General features: G+C 41.6%; 1 protein-coding gene across 7 annotated transcripts in view; it reads left to right on the plus strand.

The window, feature by feature from the left end:
* LOC126106537 (zinc finger protein 239-like) overlaps window positions 1-19,851 on the plus strand; it is a 376,855-nt gene that overhangs the window by 136,962 nt on the left and 220,042 nt on the right. For all 7 annotated transcript variants that reach the window (XM_049912877.1, XM_049912874.1, XM_049912876.1 and 4 more), the window contains exon 8: window positions 19,616-19,665. In XM_049912877.1, the coding sequence (XP_049768834.1) occupies window positions 19,616-19,665 (50 nt within the window). The remainder of the gene's footprint in view (window positions 1-19,615; window positions 19,666-19,851) is intronic.

Below are 19,851 nucleotides of genomic sequence, written 5' to 3' on the forward strand. Positions count from 1 at the left end.
CAGAATCATTTCCATTACGTGATGGAAGGTGGACTAAATCAAGATCATCTGCTTGTTCTATTTCACTGCAGATAATATTTTTATTGCTGAGATTCTCAAATAGTTTAGAATCTCTCCCACATCACGCAGATTGATGGGATTATACTAGTATTTATTTGACCTGCCAATAAAGTATACTACATAACAATCTAGCAAAATGACCTCAAGAAACATCTGCACCTATTATTTTCCTCTAAAAGTGAAAAAAAGAAATGTTTCCTAAATTGCACACACCAAAAAAAGTTTTGCATCACCCCAATTCGGCAGAACTCCTGAAGATAGACATTGACTGTGGGTATCGTGTCACAGATACAGTTCCTTTGACTGTTCAGAGATATCACTAAACCTGCCCAAAGATGCAAACAATCATGCATGAGCAGCCCCTATTAGACATAGTGGTCCAACAGCCAATCAGTTCCACTCATTCCACCAGGAAGAAGGTACATGGCTCGTGTTGTCTGTAGTTCAACCATGCCTAGACGGTCAATACCACGGTTTGATCATGTCTGCATTGTTAATTTGTGCCAGGAAGGGCTCTCAACAAGGCAAGTGTCCAGCTGTCCTGGGGTGAACCAAATCAATGTTGCTCAGACATGGAGAAGGTACAGAGACAGGAACGGTCTATGACATGCCTCACTCAGGCCGCCCGAGGGCTACTACAGATTGTGGCTGGGAGGAACCCTGAAAGCAATGCCATCATGTTGAATAATGCTTTTCCTGCAGCCACAGGACATCATGGTATGACTGAAACTGTGCGCAATAGGCTTCATGATGCGCAACTTCACTCTCAACATCCATGGCGAGGTCCATCTTTGCAATCACGACACTATGCAGTGCTGTACAGATGGGCCCAAAAACGTGCCGAATGGACCGCTCATGATTGGCATCATGTTCTCTTCACCAGTGTGTGTTGCATATGCTTTCAAGACAATTGTTGGAGACATGTTTGGAGGCAATCCGGTCAGGCTGAATGCCTTAGACATACTGTCCAGCAATTGCAGCAAGGTGGAGGTTCCCTGCTGTTTTGGGTTGGCATTATGTGGGGCCGACGCATGCCACTGGTGGCCATGGAAGGTGCCAAATGGCTATACGATGCGTGAATGCCATCCTCCGGCTGATGGTGCAACCATATTGGCAGCATATTGGTGAGGCATTTGTCTTCATGGATGACAATTCATGCCCCCAATGTGCACATCTTGTGAATGACTTCCTTCATTGCTCAACTAGAGGTACCAGCACGTTCTACAGACATGAACCCTATCAAACATGCCTAGGATAGATTGAAAAGGGCTGTTTATGGACAATGTGACCTACCAACCACTCTGAGGGATCTATGCCGAATTGCCGTTGAAGAGTGGGACAACTTGAACCAACAGTGCCTTGATGAACTTGGAGATAGTATGTCATAACAAATACAGGTATGCATTAATCAAGAGGATGTGCTATTGGGTATTAAGAGGTACTGGTGTGTGCAGCAATCTGGACCACCACCTGTGTTGGTCTCGCTGTATGGGGATGCAACATGCAGTGTGTGGTTTTCATGAGCAATTAAAAGGGCAGAAATGATGATTATGTTGATATCTATTCCAATTTTCTGTACAGGTTCCAGACTCTTGCAGCTGAGGTGACGCAAAACTTTTTTGACGTGTGTACCTTTAAAAGTAGTGATTGTTTCTCATTGTATGAGATATCACACAACAAAGTATTAATCTATTACTGCAGCCTATATACAGATTTTACAAGCAGATATATCATCATGCTTAGTTGTCATTCTGATCTAATAATAAAACCATAGGTCAAACATTTATATCAATACAAGCAGTTTTAGTATAGGATAAAATTCTTATGTAGCGCATTACCTTACCAGTTAAGAGTAGCAGTACAAAGAAATGGTTAATGGTGCAATAATGGTATTTTTGTGTCACTGAAAACTACCATTGTTGTGGAGCGGCACCCACTGACTGTATGCGCAAATAATTGTAAGCAGTGCACACCATTCCATCTAGTGGTAAAAATACAAAATAAAACCATGTGTGCAATGTATATGGTATGATATACATTTGGCATTAATGGGCTAATGTAATTAGATAACAAAGAACAAAATAAAGAAAAGTGGGTCTCTTAAATCTAAAGAATTCACTCAGTATGCATGCAGTTACAATATATGAAATATGTAACAACTCAACAATCTGCATTTGAAATCTCAAAACAATACCAAGCTATGATGCAGTGAGCTTGCTCATATGTTAATGTGTAAGTCAAATGCCACAGATTAATAAAATAATTTGTTATGAATGAAATGCACATTATTTAATAAATCAGTAGTATATACTTATACATTGTGTACCTTCATAAACATTGCAACATCATTGAAATCCCACAAATGAATATGGAATAAATCATTTTATTTAGGAAGTTACATGGAATGCTGCCAAATGAACGTGTGTATAAATCGTAATTTGTTGTATCAGAGTTGAATTCATAGATAAATAATTCAATCAGTATACATGCAATTACAATACACAGAATAAATCAGAAACCAAACGCAATCAAAAATTGAAATGTCAAAAAATGCCAAGCTACAACACAATGAGCTTACTTATGTACTGATGCATAAGTCAGTGTTGAGAGTTGCTAAGGGGCTAAACATTCAGTATTATATGTTTGTTATGTGATAGATAAAAAATATATAAATAAATGTACTAATTACAAAACAAAAAGAAATTATGGATTTTGACAACAGTTCCACCTACCAGGTTCAGTTATAGCTAAGAAACATCCAGGTGACCCCCCCCCCACATAAAAAAAAAACCCTCATCAAAAACAATCAAGCCATTTAGGATAAGAAGAATTATGAAAACATGCCCCCTCTCTGCCCTCACCCCCCTCCACGCGCACGTGCACACACACACACACACACACACACACACACACACACTCACACACACACAAGCCATTTAGGATAAGAAGAATTATGAAAACATGCCCCCACTCTGCCCTCACCCCCCTCCACACGCATGCACTCGCGCCCACACACACACACACACACACACACACACACACACACACACACACACACACACACACTGGAATTTTATTTGTATATATGATGGGGTATGCCCCCCCCCCCCTCCAAAAAAAGGAACTATTTTTTAAAAATCTATATATTTTCAAATTACTTACAAAACAACCTTATCCCCTTCAAAATACTCTCCATTACAACCATTACATGTGTCTCACTCGTGCTTCCATTGTTTAAAACTTTTTTGTAGTCATCTTTTGAAATGGCGGACAGTTCCTCGCTCATTTTTTCTTGACTTCTTCAAAGTTGTCAAATCGGTGTCCATTCATGCCCCTTTTCATGCATGGAAGTAAGAAAATATTGAACGGAGCCAGGTCAGTTGAGTAAGGTGCATGAGACAGTGGAACCATGCCATTTTTAGCCAAAAACTGTCTAACACAAATGGCTGTGTGTGCAGGTTCATTATTGTGGTGAAAGAACCAGTCTTCTGTCTGCCACAAATCGAATCTGTTTTGATGAACACTGCTGCGCAATCTTCTTAAAATTTCCAAATGAAGAGTTTGATTGATGGTCTGATCTGGAGGAACAAACTCTGAATGAACTATGCCTTGACCGAGCAAGGTGGCACAGTGGTAGGACACTGGACTCGCATTCGGGAGGACGACGGTTCAATTCCGCGTCCGGCCATCCTGATTTAGGTTTTCCATGATTTCCCTAGATCACTCTAGGCAAATGCTGGGATGGTTCCTTTGAAAGGGCACGGCCAACTTCCTTCCCCATCCTTCCCTAATCTGAGCTTGTGCTCTGTCTCTAATGACCTCGTTGTCGACGGGACGTTAAACACCAATATCCTCCTCCTGAACTATGCCTGTGGCATCCAAAAAACAGATCGGCATTGTTTTGATGTTTGATTTGAATTGACAACATTGTTTTTGAGGGGGTGATGATGACATATTCCATTGGCTTCACTGTAGCTCTGTTTCTGTGCCGGAACCATAGCACCATGATTCATCGCCTTTGACAGAAAATTTCGATCACTTCAAGCTGTTGTTTCAAAGCACATCGTGTTTCAACTCTATGTTCCTTTTGAGAACCTGAGGAATAAACTTGGCAGCAACCCTTTTCAATCTCAAATATTCCATTAAAATTTGCTGAACCAAGCGCCAAGATAACCCAGTAATCTCTGACAATTGATCAGTTGTCTGTGAGCCCAAGGTCTCGAATTTTTTTCTGTATTTTCATCAATTTGGACAGTTGATGGATGTCCAGAATGAGGTTTGCCATCAATCAACATGTCACCATTTTTAAATGGAGCAAACCACTTGTAACCTTTAGTTTTTCCCATAGTGTCATTGTGGTAAACTGTTTTCAATATCAAAACAGTTCCAACATCATTTCTACTAACTATAAAACAAAATTTCACAGCTGCATATTGTTCACTTCAACTTCCCATCATAAAATGAAACAGGAACAAAACAGCACTAGCAAAATCAATCTCTGCAGATGAACAGAACAAGCCAGGTCAACAACACAGGCGGCACTGAACTGGCAATAGGTTGCGCTATACATGCCTAGTGGCAGAAATGCGTGCTACACAAGCGTCACTCATGGCAATGCTATTCTAGGTGGTTTTTTTTTTACCCCCTCTTAGCTGAGAGAAGGGTAACACTGAGTAAGATCATAAATTACTCGCAGTAACCATGGGGGACTGTAATGCATGTCTCTGAGAGGTCATGGAAGCAAGGCATCAGGTTTGTTTTAGTATCAATGTTTGGGCAGGAGTGGTGGCTTACATACTCAGAGGACCAAGCACTTTACTAGGCAAATTACCATATTTTATGGACTATAGGATGCTACAGACTATAAGACACACCTTAATTTTCAAGCAATTTTTTTTAATACAATTTTTACCATTTCATTATTAGATTGCAAAGCCAGACAAAAAAATTCTTAGTTTATAAAACTGAATTGACCTTCAGAATCTGTGAAAATCTTCATCTGAACTTTTGTCTTCTTCTTCTTCTTCTTCTTCTTCTTCTTCTTCTTCTTCTTCATTGCCCTCTTCATATATAAGATGGCCTTCACTTCCATTGAGAGCATTACTTATGCCGCATTTCTTAAAAGATTTATCAATAATGTTTTCTCTCACTCTAGACCATGACTGTTTTATCCACTGACACACTTGTTTGACTGTAGATCGTTTTAAGCTCCCTTCAGGGTGACTTCATGTTGGGTCACATCCATCAACCATTTGTTCCATTCCTCTCTTTGTGAAGTAAGTCCTCCCAGAATAACAGCAAGCTCTGTATTTCCCTGTCCCAATTTCTATTTCACAGAACTTTTCAGCGAGTACTAAACTGATATCGCACAAGAAGAGAGCTCTTCTTCAATAAAGCACCTTTCCTTCTCTCCTGTGCTATGTTAATCCATAATTTCATATCAGCCTTATCCATTGAACCCTTGTCACATGCTTGAACACCAACACCTGGTGATGATTCAGGACATTTTGGCATTGTCTTGCACTTGAAAATGATCACTGGATTAAGTTTTGTACCATCAGTACCACATGAAAAGACAACAGTGTAGTGCATATATTCATGTCCATTTGTTGTTGTAGTTTAGTTTTAGCACCTTTCATGACAATAGCTCTGTTACTCAACATATCAAATATCAGAGGAATTTTGTCCATATTTGGTGTTTGGCTTAGTTCCACACTTCCTCTTCATGCTCTTGTGGCATTTTGAGAGAGATTTTAGTTTTGGTTTGCTTGCTAAGCCCATGATGCTTCATAAACCTGTAGCATCAAGCAACTCCACCTTTAAGGTGTGTTAAGTTCCACTTTGGCACTAGTTTATGACCATATATTTGAATCATTTTTGTATTAATTCCAATGCCATTTTGATGGTGTCCTTGAAACTATTCCATTACATCATCTTCATGTTGTCCATTTTGCACTCAGTCCTCTATTTGCACATTTAGTCTTCCCTCATATTTTTTAAATTTTTTTCAGTTCTTCTTTACTAGACCACCAATCGTGAATAGTTTTTTCTGTTTGTCGAGGGTCAAAATGCTGCTCATCTGTTCTGTTTTCATGTTCTGCATAAGCTATTACTTTCAATTTATAGATGGCATCATATAAATATCTTTCTTTTTCTTCCATTATGAAACTACCTACTAACAAAAGCATCGTACTGTTACTGATAACACAAATCACTTTCAGTTCAAGTTCACTGGCGCTGTAGACTGTAATGACACATCACAGGCTAGACAGTTTGACCCTGGGTAAGATTAGTTTGTTCTGGAGAATTGTGGGAACATGTGAAGCAGTACTTGACCCTACAGTTTGTCACAGAAGATTGGCTAAAGGAAGGCAACCTTTCATTTGACAACATTGTAGAAAAGATTGATTGCTACTTACCCTAGAGATAACAAACTAAGTTGCACACAGGCACAGTTAAGAGACTTTCACATAAGCTATCAGCCACAGTCTGCTTCAGAAAAAGAGAAGCACACACAATTCATTCACACAAGCAAGCACACCGCAAGCATACATGACTGTAAACTCCAGCAGCTTGGACCAGAATGCAGCCATCATGTGGGAAGGAAGCAGCAATCTGGAGGAGGTGGGGAAGAGAGAGGAGGAGAAAGGTGGGAGCAGAAAGGAATACTGTATAGTGGAGTTTGCAGGGACTAGAATGCCAACAGGTGCACTGTCAAGAGGTTTAGAGGCAAGGACATGGGCAAAATGGAGTGAAAAATGAATGGAGAGGGTTTGATGGGTGGGTGCATTGGTAGAGGGCAACAAACAGAGGTGGGATATGAGAATGGGGAGGAAGTGATAGGACAGAGGGGGCGGAAACTGTTTGTCAGAAGGTGTAGGGGCAGTATGTTACCGTAGGTTGAGACGGGGGCATTTATGGGAGCGTAGAATGTGTTGGAAGGGTAACTCCCATCTGTGCAGTTCAGAAAAGCTGGTGAAGCAGCTATTGAAATAAAGCATGTTATGTTCAGCCTCATGTTGTGCCACAGGATGGTCTACTTTGATCTTGGCCACAGCTTGGCAGTGGCTGTTCATCCTGGTGGACAGTTGGTCGGTAGTCGTATCAATGTAAAAAGCTGTGAAATAATTGCAGCAGAGCTGGTAAATTACATGGTTGCTTTCACAGGTGGCCCATGCCCTGATAGGGTAGGATAAACCTGTGACAGGAATGGAACAGGAAGTTCCATGTGGATGCACTGGGCAGGTCTTGCACCTGGGTCCTTGACAGTCATATGATCCTTGTGGCAAGGGGTTGGGACTGAGAGTGACATAGGGGTGGACTATGTGTTGTGGAGGTTGGGTGGTCAACGGAACACCATTTTAGGAGGGGTGGGAAGGATGTCATTATGATAGATAATAAAAACTCTATGAAGGATGTGGTTTAGTTGTTCCAGTCAAGGATAGTACTGGGTGACAAAAAGAGAAAGTCCTTTGTGGCAGGTTCTTGCAGGTAGTCAAATGACTGGGGGTGTGAGAGGAAATGGTATGGGAAATCTGTTTGCGGGCTAGGTATAGGGGATGGTGCCTGTCTGTGAAGGCCTTGGTGAGACCCTCAGCCTACAGGACAAGGGAATTCACTGCAGATACTCCGTCCTGACATGACCAGGCTGTATCAGAGAGATTTTTTGCTGTGAAAGGGATGACAGCTGTTGAAATGCAGGTACTGTTGGTGGATGGTGGGTCTAATGAGGACATAGGTGTGGGTGGAGCCATCAGAGAGGAGGTGGTTAACATGTAGGAGGGTGGCACACTTTATTGAGAACTACCAAGTGAAGCTGGGACAGAAGGTGTTGATATTGTGGGGAAATGAAGATGGTGCTCAGACCAAACCATGAAGATATCATCAATGAACCTGAATCAGGCTACAGATTTGACGTTTTGGGAGGCTAGGAAGGTCTGCTCTAGATTTCCCTTAAAGATGTTGCCATAGGAGGGTGCCATGTTGGTGCCCATGGCTGTGCTGCATATTTGTTTGTATAACTTTCTTTCAAAGGTGAAGTAGTTGTATGTTAGGATAAAGTTAGTAAGGTGTATGAGTAATGAGGTAGTCGGTTTGGAGTCTGAAGGGCATTGGGAAAGGTAGTGTTCAATAGCAGTAAGACCATGGGCACGAGGGTGGCATCAACAGTGAGGTGCCGTTGATGTGGGAGGCTAGATTACAGTCAATTAGTTGGTGATGTTGGTCAATGATGGCTGAAATTCTTTCAGTGGTGTCACAAATACCAGCCAGCATGGGGCATCCAGGTTGGCTGGGTTTGTGGATTTCAGGGAGCATGTAGAAGGTGCGCGTGTGCGTGCATGTGCTCAGACAGAGTGTAGTGATTGGTGGAGCCCTTCTGCCAATTCATCACTGTGATTCATAGCAACAGTGGTGAAACCTTTGTCTGCATATAGGATGATTAGTTCAGAATTAGTTTTGAGGTTGTGTAGGGTTGTTATTTTCCTGCTGAATGATTGGTGTTCTGAGGAAGGGACCTGGGGAAGGATGGTGAGGCTTAGTTGGAGGTAAGGAATTCCTGGAAGGTGACCAGTGGGTTGTTAGGTCAGAGGAAGGTGGGAGGAGGATCATGGTTGAATGGTGGTATGAACTGGAAGAGGCAGGGTTCAGTGTTGGGATCAGGTTGGCTTTGGTCAGAGAGATTGGCAGCAAACATGTTTCCATTGAAGGGATCGGAAGAAGGAAAAGGTCTTTGGCAAGTCCACCATGGTTAAATTTGGGTGTAGGGCTAAAGGCGAGGCCTTTGGAAAGAACTGAAACATCTATGGAGCTGAAGGTTTTGTTGGAAAGGATATTAAGTGCTACGAGAATGTTTTGGCTCTGGATTTGTTGGTGTTTTAGTAGGGAGTTTTGGGGGATGTGGCAAGTTGAAAAGGTTGGCCAGGGAGGGTTTAGGTACTATGAGGGATGGACAAGGAGGAATGCGGTGGGTAGGATAGGGCCTGGAAAGTGGTGCCCCTAGGTGGCAGTAGGATGTCAGGAGGTTGGATAATTTGTGGAAATAATGTCTGGAATGTTCCTCAAGGTGCTGGAAAACAGCAAAGGGATTCAGTTTCAGAAATATGATTCATGGACCAGATATTCCACAGTAGTAGTATCCTGCAGAGGGAGCAGAGGCAGTTCTAGAATGCCTGTGCCATGGAGATGTGTTTTTGCAGTATCAGGTTTTTACAGGCCAGGGAAAGCAGCCATGTCATTTACCAGCCTGCTGCAATCATTGCACAACTTTTTATAATGGTATGACTACCAAACAGGTGTCCACCAGCATGAACAGCCACTGCCAGACTGTGACCAAAGGAAAGTAGACCACCCTGTGTCTCGACATGAGGCTGAACATAACGTGTGATTTTAGTGGCTGCTTCACTATCCGAGCCATCTGGATCCTCCCCTCCACCACCAGCTTTTCTGAGCTGCACAGATGTGAGCCATCCTTCCCCATTCTCATCTCCCACCCTTTTTGTTTGCCACCCTCTGTCAATGCATCCACCCATCTTTCCCCAGTCATTTGCTTCTTCACTCTGTTTTCAACACCTCCATGCCCCACAACCCCCTGATACTGTGCCTATCGGCATTCTTGTCCCTTCACTCTGTCATACAGTGCTTCTCTCTTCCTCTGCCTGTATGCTGCTATCCCTCCCCTTTCCCCACACCTTCCAGATTGCTGCTTCCATCCCATGTGATAGTTGCTTTCTGGCCTGAGCTGCCAGAGTTGGCAGTCATGTATGCATGTGGTGTGCTTGCTTGTGTGAATGAATTGTGTGTCTTTCTCAAAACACCTGGGGCCTTGATATCTAGTTGTGGATACTCCTGTTATACCAATTTCCAAAACTTTGTGCAAATACAAAGGTCATTCAATAATTAAAAAGACAAATTGATCTGGAGAAAAAATCTTTTATTTTTACAAAACAATACTCTTTCTACTTTTCAACATAATCCCCTAGAACAATTATGCACTTGTTCCAGTGGGCTACAAGCTTTTTTATTCAAGCTGCAAAGAACTCTTTACCATGATGTGTGAACCAATTTCCCACAAACTCTTTCACGTCCTTGCTGTCCAGGAACCTCTTTCCACATAATGCCTCCTTCAGTACACCAAACAAATTGAAATCACTAGGAGCTAAATCATGACTGTAAGGGGATGAGACAGTACTTCCCAGCCCATTTTGTCGATGGTTTCTCATGTTAATTGAGGAGTATGTGAACGTATGTTGTCTTGCTGGAGAATCACACTTCTCCTCTGAGATCCATGACCTCTCTCTCTCTCATGGGTGGCTTCACCTTGTTTAAAAGCAAATTCGAGTAGTATTGGCTGTTCATTCTAGTGCTCTTTGAGATAATCACAAAAAACTAGACCTCCAGCATCCCAAAATACCATCAACATGACTTTTTCGGCTGATGCTTGGGTTTTGAATTTTTTCTTGACAGGTGAGTTGCGCTTCCACTACATGCTTTGTCTTTTTGATTCTGGCTCATAATAGTCAACCCAATATTCATCCAAAAAAAATTTTGTTAAGGAAGCGCTCACCTTCTCTTTCATAACATACCTTTGGCTCTGTGCACACTCTCAGCCTTGTTTCCTTTTGCAGCCACGTCAACTCCTTTGGGACGTTTTGCGGTACTTCAGCTTCTTACAGATAATGTTATGAACTGTACCAGTATTAACTTGAATGTTGTCAACTATCATTTACACAGTCACAGGGCAGTCCGCACGAGTAATGTCATAAGTTTGATTTTCAAGTGAGGGAGTTGAAACTGCAACTGGTTGGCCAGAATGGTGTTCGTCAGTCACTGAGTCGAGTCGTGACCATTTTTGAACTGCTCTACCCATTTGTAAAAAATTGTAAAATTCATACAATCTCCACCATAAACTTTAGACATTCTACAGTATATATTCACTGGTTTCTCGCCTTCAGTAAGTAAAAATCGAATAACAGAACTATGTTCATCTAATGTGCATGTTTCAAGTGGACTAGCCATCTTGAAATGTATTTTTGAGGTTATAAACAAACCAATGTTGATACATCAGCTGATTAGGTCTCATTGCAGTAATGTGAACTTAAAATGATAAAAGTACCAAACTTGGCCTACTAACAGTTTTTTCCCGAGATCAATTTGTCTCGTTAATTATTGAATGACCCTCGTATGAAGAAACAAACTTCAATTTCAGTGTAGAATCTGAAGAAATATCAATAAATTACTCTCCTCCTTCAGTGGTAAATGTTAATAAAAATTTTGCACTCAGAGGATCTTTGATCCATTTGTGTTGATCAACTTGTTCTGGAAAGTGCTTCATAGAGTAAGCCCTGAGTTCAGTTAAATAATCCACAATTGCAGACTTAAGTTCTTCAATCAACTGAAAGCCATTGCCTTTTAAAACTGTGAGAAGAGCAGGAAAAACATAATGTATAATCATATAAATTTTCTTTCACAATATTGGTTTTTTTCTAAAGGCTGAATTGTTGTCTGATAGTTGCAGAATGTTGGTCCCATTGTCTTGAAGGGAGAGATTCAGTGACTTGAAGTTTTCAAAGTTGTGACAAAGACATGCCAGCTTCAAAACAAAGTTACTGTCTATGAACTTCTTGGGGCTCAAATGTTTTGTCTAGAACAAGATAAAAGTAAAGTTAATTCTTGAGTTCATACATCCTTTTTCAGACATTCCCATGTGAAAGGCAGTGAGAATTACTGTATTAAATTAGAGAATGCTCAGCCACCAAATCAATGCCCATATGTTGAAAACATCATGACTAAGTGGTCAACATTTTATGAAGCTACTAGGCATCGTGGTTTCTGATTGAAGAGCTTCGTGAAGGACAAGTTCATGCTGTCTTGGTGCCAATAGTTCTCACTGGTTAAGATGTGTCCAAATAACACAAGCAGCCCCTTTACAGATCAGAGCAAGCAATCCACTATAACGGACAGCCATACTGTGACCTCCTTCTGTACACACACCTATACAATTATTCCAATTAATGTTGGTTTCATTCATAAAAGAGTGCAGTACTTCAAAGAGGCCTGTTGCTGTTGTTCGAAGAGTTATTCTCTTGTAGAAAAGATCATCATGAAATTTGTTATCATGTACAAACTGCATGTAACATATTACATGCCCATCATTGAAGTTGCTTGTAGCTTAATTCAGCTGAATAGCAATATCACAATTACCTTTGAGTTTGGAATCAATGGATCATTAATTTCATCATTAGATGAGTAATAGTGTAGTCTGTCAAAGGCACACTTGCAGATTGTTTGGTAGCTGATCTACCTATCGTAATGGAATCCTTGTCCAAATAATCTCTTCCATTATGCTGTGAGGTTTCTTGCTCTTTATGTGACAGGCCACCTTGTAATATTAAAAAGAGCTTTTGTAGGAAGCATAGCTTGTTTAATGAAAGTTTTTTGTGTGCTGTCGTTTCTTTTAATTTGTGGGAAAAGTGTTCTCATCATTTGTTTGCCAAACTACTGGAATTTGAGTCCAAATGTTTCATTTTATTTGAAAGCATTGTTTCAGCAGCTAGGGCCTTGAAACAAATGGCACACTGTGGTCATACTTCATTTCCAACAGTAGTCCACATAGAACCAAAGATCAAGTGAGTGTCATCATACTTCCTGTGTTTTCATCTATTTATATCTGTAGAACTGCACAATACATTTGAAATATAACGTTTTGTACTTACATTTAAAAATTTGTCCATGCTGACTGAGAAACACAAATTGTGGAAGACAGTGAAAAACAACAGTTAAGAACAGTGTGCACTCAACAAAACTAGCCATCAAACTGTTACTGAATAAAACACATGAATCATACAGTAAGATTAAACTGCCATCTACCTTGCTGCCATGGTAACAACACTTACTTGCTGGCCCATTAGGTGTATCTACTAGCACTCAGGTTATTCCTTTACTCAGAAAGCAAATAAACCAAATTATTATTTTTGTGAAACCTCATAATGCCACTACTGTAATGCCTGAGGGAGCTGTGATGCACAGTTTGAAAACCCCTGGTCTATCTGGAACTGTAGCTAGCAGTATCCTATTCTTGAACACTAGTGATGTCTACGACTTGAGCCTAAAATTACATTTTTTGATTGAAAATTGTGTATCAGTCACATGGCCATTTTCAAGTGGAAGGTTTCATACATAAGAACACAGAAAAAAAATTTAAACATTCTCTGTCATGCACAAATATTTATGATGATGAGTTTTACATAAAGCTAACAGTCAAAGGTGAAAAATGCTGCCATGTGAAATGTGTTATACAGTGCTGAGCACAGCAGAAGAAGAAATAATTTATCATTTGGTTTCTTGAGACTGTAATGATTGGCCAAATGCATTCGGAAATGAACACTTCTATCTTTGTTGATACACTAGAATAATGGAAATGAAAGTTCCCAGACTTTTGTCAGTTTGAAAACAAGGCACAAACATTCTGATGAAATTAACAGTCATTATGATTATAAATTAAATGTGTAATAAATAAAATGAAAGAATGAATTTGACTGAATTGTAATTGTGATTGGTGTAATGAATTGCAATGGTGATAGCAGATGTGGATCTAGTACAGACAGACATTGATATATGTGTACAATGACCAACACTTTATGGAACTGAATTTAAGTATTTGGTTGATAATGGATGCAAGGCTTAAGAAAACTGTAGTGTAAAGTTGTGGTAGATGTTTGAGATCCTCAGAAAAGCCTGCATATGCTATAAGGAAAGACCGGTAATATACAGGGTGTTTCAAAAAGAATTACTCAATTTTTGGCAGTAATAATTATGAAACGTGGGGTACGCCAGCAAGGAAATGTGTGTTGCTTGAATGGGTGTGGCCTAGAGTTTCAGAAAATCGCCATTAGATGTCAATCTATGCATCTTTTCAGTTTCAGTCAGTAAGAAGTAAGATGGCATCCACTCAACAGAAGGCATTTTGTTTGCTGCAATTTGCAAGGAGCGAGTCAGTGATTTCGGTCCAGCATGCTTTTTGTTGGCATTTTGCATTAATCCACCTGCACCCAAAAACGTTCATAGTTGCTATCACCAATTTGAAGAGGCAGGATGCTTGTGCAGAGGTAAGAGCCCAGGCTGACCTTGCACTTCTGATGACACATTGGAAAGAATTTTGCAAATGTTTGAATGGAATCACGGAAGTCTATTCGCCGTGCAAGCAGAGAACTGCAATGTGTCATATAACTGTGTGTGTCATTATTTGGTCTATTAACTGTACAGACTACAATTAGTGCAAGCTCTTTGGGTCAGTGATAAATGGAAACAGCTTGACTGCAGCAGTGTTCTACTAGAGGACTTGGAAGATGATACATTTTTACAACACTTAATTTTTGGTGATGAAGCAACATGTCATATTAACTGTAAAGTAACCTTAACATAACACGCACATTTGGGGACTCTAGAAACCTTGTGACATTATTGAGCATGAAAGAGGCTCTGCTGAGGGAACATTTTTTGTGCCACTTCTCATGAAAAAGTGTACAGTCCCTTCTTTTTGGAGTAAAATACACTGACTGGAATGGCTATCTTCAAATGCTGTAGAACTGGCTTTTTCCACTTCAGGACGACTTTGATGACTTCATTTTCTAACAGGATGGATCTCTACCACCCTGGCACAACACTGTATGTCAATTTCTCAATGACACACTGCCTCAGTGCTGGATGGAACACACAGTACCTAGAGACACTGCCCTACATTCTTGACTTGCAAGACCGGCAGATATGACCCCATGCAATTTTTTCTTGTGGGGTATTTGAAAAAAAGTCTGTTTATCTCCCCATTATCTCATGACATAGAACTAGTGAAGGACAGAATAATAGCCACTATATCTTCTGTAATAACAGATACATTGTGTAAAGTTGATGATGAATTTAGCTGTTTTCTAGATGTTATTCATGCTACTGCTGGTGGTGGACATACAGAGAATTTATAATAGCATAGCTAAAACTTTTAATTTTTTGAGTATTTTGCATTCCACCCTGTGTTTGTAACATGTTTTTATCAATAAATATGGAGTTTTGTGATTGAATTATTCTTTTTGAAACACTCTGTACAGTACAGCTACATCTGTGTACATACTACACAGGCCGCCATATCGTGTGTGGTGGACCCTCCACACCCTCTCTCTCTCTCTCTCTCTCTCTCTCTCTCTCTCTCTCTCTCTCTCTCTCTCTCTCTCTGTGTGTGTGTGTGTGTGTGTGTGTGTGTGTGTGTGTGTGTGTGTGTGTGTGTGCAGTAAACAAAAAGAAACAATAAGAATGGTAAACCAAGAGAGAAGTGCTTCGATTAAAAAGGGCGTTGGCAGGGAAGAGCTCTTTCTCCTCTCTTGTTTCACCTCTACTGTCAAAGCAGCAATGAAGAAAACAGAAGATTTAGAAGTGGTATAAAAATCAAGGTAAAGGCTGCTACTGATATGCTTCACTGAGGACAATTCTGTCCTCTTTAGAAGTGGGGAAGAATAACAGGAGCTGTTGAATGGAAGTATAATTACTGGGCACAGAGTGTAGATTGAAAGTAAACCAAAGGAAGGCAAAAGTATTGAGAAACAACAGAAATGAGATTAGTGGTGATCTTGGCACCAAAATTCGTGACCATGTGGTGGATGAAGTAAATGAATTGTGCTGCTGTTTTGAAGCAAAATAATACCTGATGAATGGGATAAGAAAGATGTAAACAGAAGCCTAATACAAAAAAAGCATTCAGCACTAAGATACGTCAACTAGTGTCAAACATCAGCCTTAATTTGAGGAAGAAATGTCTGAGAATGTACGTCTGGAGTACTGGATTGTAGTATGAGTCGTGGACTGTGGTAAACTAGAAAAGAAGAGAAGTGTTTGAGTTGGGGTGATATAGAAAGAAGGCTGCTGAAAATTATGTGGACCAATCAAATTGACAAAATTCTTCACAAGATCGTTGAGAGAAGGAATTAATACAAAACACATACTAGAAGTAGTGACAGAATTAGTGCACATATATTGAGATGGGAAGAAATAACTTCCACGATTCTAGAGGGAGCCATAGAGGGCAGCAGTTGTAGAAGAAGGTAGATGTCAGAATACACACAACAAAAAAGGAGAGAGGTTGGATGTAGATGCTACTGTGAGATGAAGAGGTCGGCACTGGAGAGGAACTCATGGCAGGCTGCATCAAACACATTGGAAGATTCCTGATAAAAAGTGTGCTTTTTTTTCTTTGAACTTAAATTTCATTGTAATTAATCAGCATCAGTCATCCTGGATTAGACCTGAAGCATGTTTCAGTTTTGTGACTCACTCTGTTGCTTGCACAGTGAGTCTGCACAGCTTTCCCCAAAGAAATCATATACACTCCTGGAAATGGAAAAAAGAACACATTGACACCGGTGTGTCAGACCCACCATACTTGCTCCGGACACTGCGAGAGGGCTGTACAAGCAATGATCACACGCACGGCACAGCGGACACACCAGGAACTGCGGTGTTGGCCGTCGAATGGCGCTAGCTGCGCAGCATTTGTGCACCGCCGCCGTCAGTGTCAGCCAGTTTGCCGTGGCATACGGAGCTCCATCGCAGTCTTTAACACTGGTAGCATGCCGCGACAGTGTGGATGTGAACCGTATGTGCAGTTGACGGACTTTGAGCGAGGGCGTATAGTGGGCATGCGGGAGACCAGGTGGACGTACCGCCGAATTGCTCAACACGTGAGGCGTGAGGTCTCCACAGTACATCGATGTTGTCGCCAGTGGTCGGCGGAAGGTGCACGTGCCCATCGACCTGGGACCGGACCGCAGCGACGCACGGATGCACGCCAAGACCGTAGGATCCTACGCAGTGCCGTAGGGGACCGCACCGCCACTTCCCAGCAAATTAGGGACACTGTTGCTCCTGGGGTATCGGCGAGGACCATTCGCAACTGTCTCCATGAAGCTGGGCTACGGTCCCGCACACCGTTAGGCCGTCTTCTGCTCACGCCCAACATCGTGCAGCCCGCCTCCAGTGGTGTCGCGACAGGCGTGAATGGAGGGACAAATGGAGACGTGTCGTCCTCAGCGATGAGAGTCGCTTCTGCCTTGGTGCCAATGATGGTCGTATGCGTGTTTGGCGCCGTGCAGGTGAGCGCCACAATCAGGACTGCATACGACCGAGGCACACAGGGCCAACACCCGGCATCATGGTGTGGGGAGCGATCTCCTACACTGGCCGTACACCACTGGTGATCGTCGAGGGGACACTGAATAGTGCACGGTACATCCAAACCGTCATCGAACCCATCGTTCTACCATTCCTAGACCGGCAAGGGAACTTGCTGTTCCAACAGGACAATGCACGTCCACATGTATCCCGTGCCACCCAACGTGCTCTAGAAGGTGTAAGTCAACTACCCTGGCCAGCAAGATCTCCGGATCTATCCCCCATTGAGCATGTTTGGGACTGGATGAAGCGTCGTCTCACGCAGTCAGCACGTCCAGCACGAACGCTGGTCCAACTGAGGCGCCAGGTGGAAATGGCATGGCAAGCCATTCCACAGGACTACATCCAGCATCTCTACGATCGTCTCCATGGGAGAATAGCAGCCTGCATTGCTGCGAAAGGTGGATATACACTGTACTAGTGCCGACATTGTGCATGCTCTGTTGCCTGTGTCTATGTGCCTGTGGTTCTGTCAGTGTGATCATGTGATGTATCTGACCAGGAATGTGTCAATAAAGTTTCCCCTTCCTGGGACAATGAATTCATGGTGTTCTTATTTCAATTTCCAGGAGTGTATTTATCATGTTGGGCAATCTTCTGTTCAGTGTCATTGTACATGTTGAGGCCTACTTGTTGCATGTTGTGGCATTGCATTTGTGTTTAGTTATTTCTACACAGTTCAAAAGAATTAGGGGAACACATGTATCAGTGTCATATTTTAAATCTATGTTGATACAGGTGGTACCTGTGGTCTTATTGTGTGACTTGAAATCTTTGATTTCAGTGCAGGGTACATTTAAAGTCATTCAGCATCTATTGGATCTGTTGGCTGTGTTATGCATTAAAGTGTCATGTGAGCTCTCAGAAGGAAGTGTCCCAGTGTTTTCTAGTTAGGTACACAGATGGAAGTTGTCATTTGTGGACATTATATTCAACTGATCGCATTAAATGTGACATCTTAATGCAGTGCAAGTTGCAGGGTTGCTCAGTCTGGATGGACTTCTGTTCATGTTGCTGCAGATTCCACAGCCTCTCCATGCGTCCCACATACAGGGAGACAGGTCAGTACACAAGGCAAGTTGGACAAGGTCACCAACACATTTCAACCCCACATGGAGACCAATATCTAACCATCTCTTTATTATGGCATCATACAGAAACTGCCAGAGCACTGCAAGACAATCTCAGAAGGGCCAGCCACTATTTCCAGTGGTACCTAACGAACAGGTTAGAAGAAAGGCCCTTATGACCCAGATGCCCTGTTTGTGTACCCCACTTGACATGAGAACATCTTGCAGCTTGACTTCAGTTCTGCTGTTCCCATGTCAGCTGTCAACTATGTCACTGGAAAAATGTGCTGTTCACAGATGAGTCCAGATATCATCTGACATAAAGTGGTGGATGTGTTTGTGGGCAAGGATCTGTGGTGTGCAGTACCTGCCAAATGTTGTCCAGGAATTAGAAATATTTTCAAGGTTCTGTGTTGACTACCATATAGATCTTGTTGTTGCCCGTGGTTGCCTTACCACCTGGCAGTACATTGTATGGATATTGTTGGACCATGTGATCACTTTTGCATATGGTGGTGGCCCTGAATTGCTTTAATGCCATGGCCTATATGGTGGGCATCAGCAGAGCTGTCTTGTGAAGTCTGGACATTAAAGTAATGGAATGGCTGAGTCCCAACCTAAACACCATCGTGCATATGTGGGATGTGCTTGGCAGATGCATTTGTGGTCATCCTGTTCCATCACAGTCTCTCCAAGAAATGTCAAGTGCCCTTATTTGAAGAATGGGAATAGATATCACAGAGGTGACCTCCGTACACTTATATGGAGTGTGCTGTATAGGTTTCAGGCAGCAGTAAATGTTCCGGGACACACACTGCTGAAGCTCTCAAAATCCAATGAAAAGCACCCAAGGTGACAGCTGTTTCCACTTTGTTTTTGACATCTGTGAGACATATCAATTCTTTTTGTGTAAATGATCGAGGATGGAATGATGTTTCATTGTTAAGTTAATTTGTGAAGGATGAAAAGGTATAATTTGGTAACATACCCAGTTCTCAGTTATTGCTCAGTGGAGTGTCGCAGATGCTCAGAGTCCTATTCTCATGATTTTTTAAAAATAGTTTATATGTTGGTATTTGGGAAAAGTGTCAGAAATAATATCCTTTGACATTCGACAAAAAATCTCATTTCAACTGTTGGAATACTGTTATCATTAGCTTTGCAAATGGTCCATATTTCAGCACCATCTGATCTGTTATTACTACTACTACTACTACTACTACTACTACCACCACTACTACCACCACTATTAATGGTCTTAATCCTTCTTTCAGGAGCTCAAACATGGAGTGGAGTCAACAAGCAGTCACAGTGAACCAGAAAGGTATTGTACAGATTTTTGTATCTCTTTTTCATTTTGTGCATGGATGGCTTTGCAGCTTCATGTTGTAAGCACAGCAGTGGAATAGAACGCTATACTTTTATGTACACAGAGTATTAAATGCTGGTTACTGATGTCTGTAATGCTTACATACTTGATTTGATGATTTGGAAATATAATGCCTTTATT

The sequence above is a fragment of the Schistocerca cancellata genome, chromosome 10 (assembly GCF_023864275.1).
Source record: "Schistocerca cancellata isolate TAMUIC-IGC-003103 chromosome 10, iqSchCanc2.1, whole genome shotgun sequence".
NCBI classification, from domain to species: Eukaryota; Metazoa; Arthropoda; class Insecta; order Orthoptera; family Acrididae; genus Schistocerca; species Schistocerca cancellata.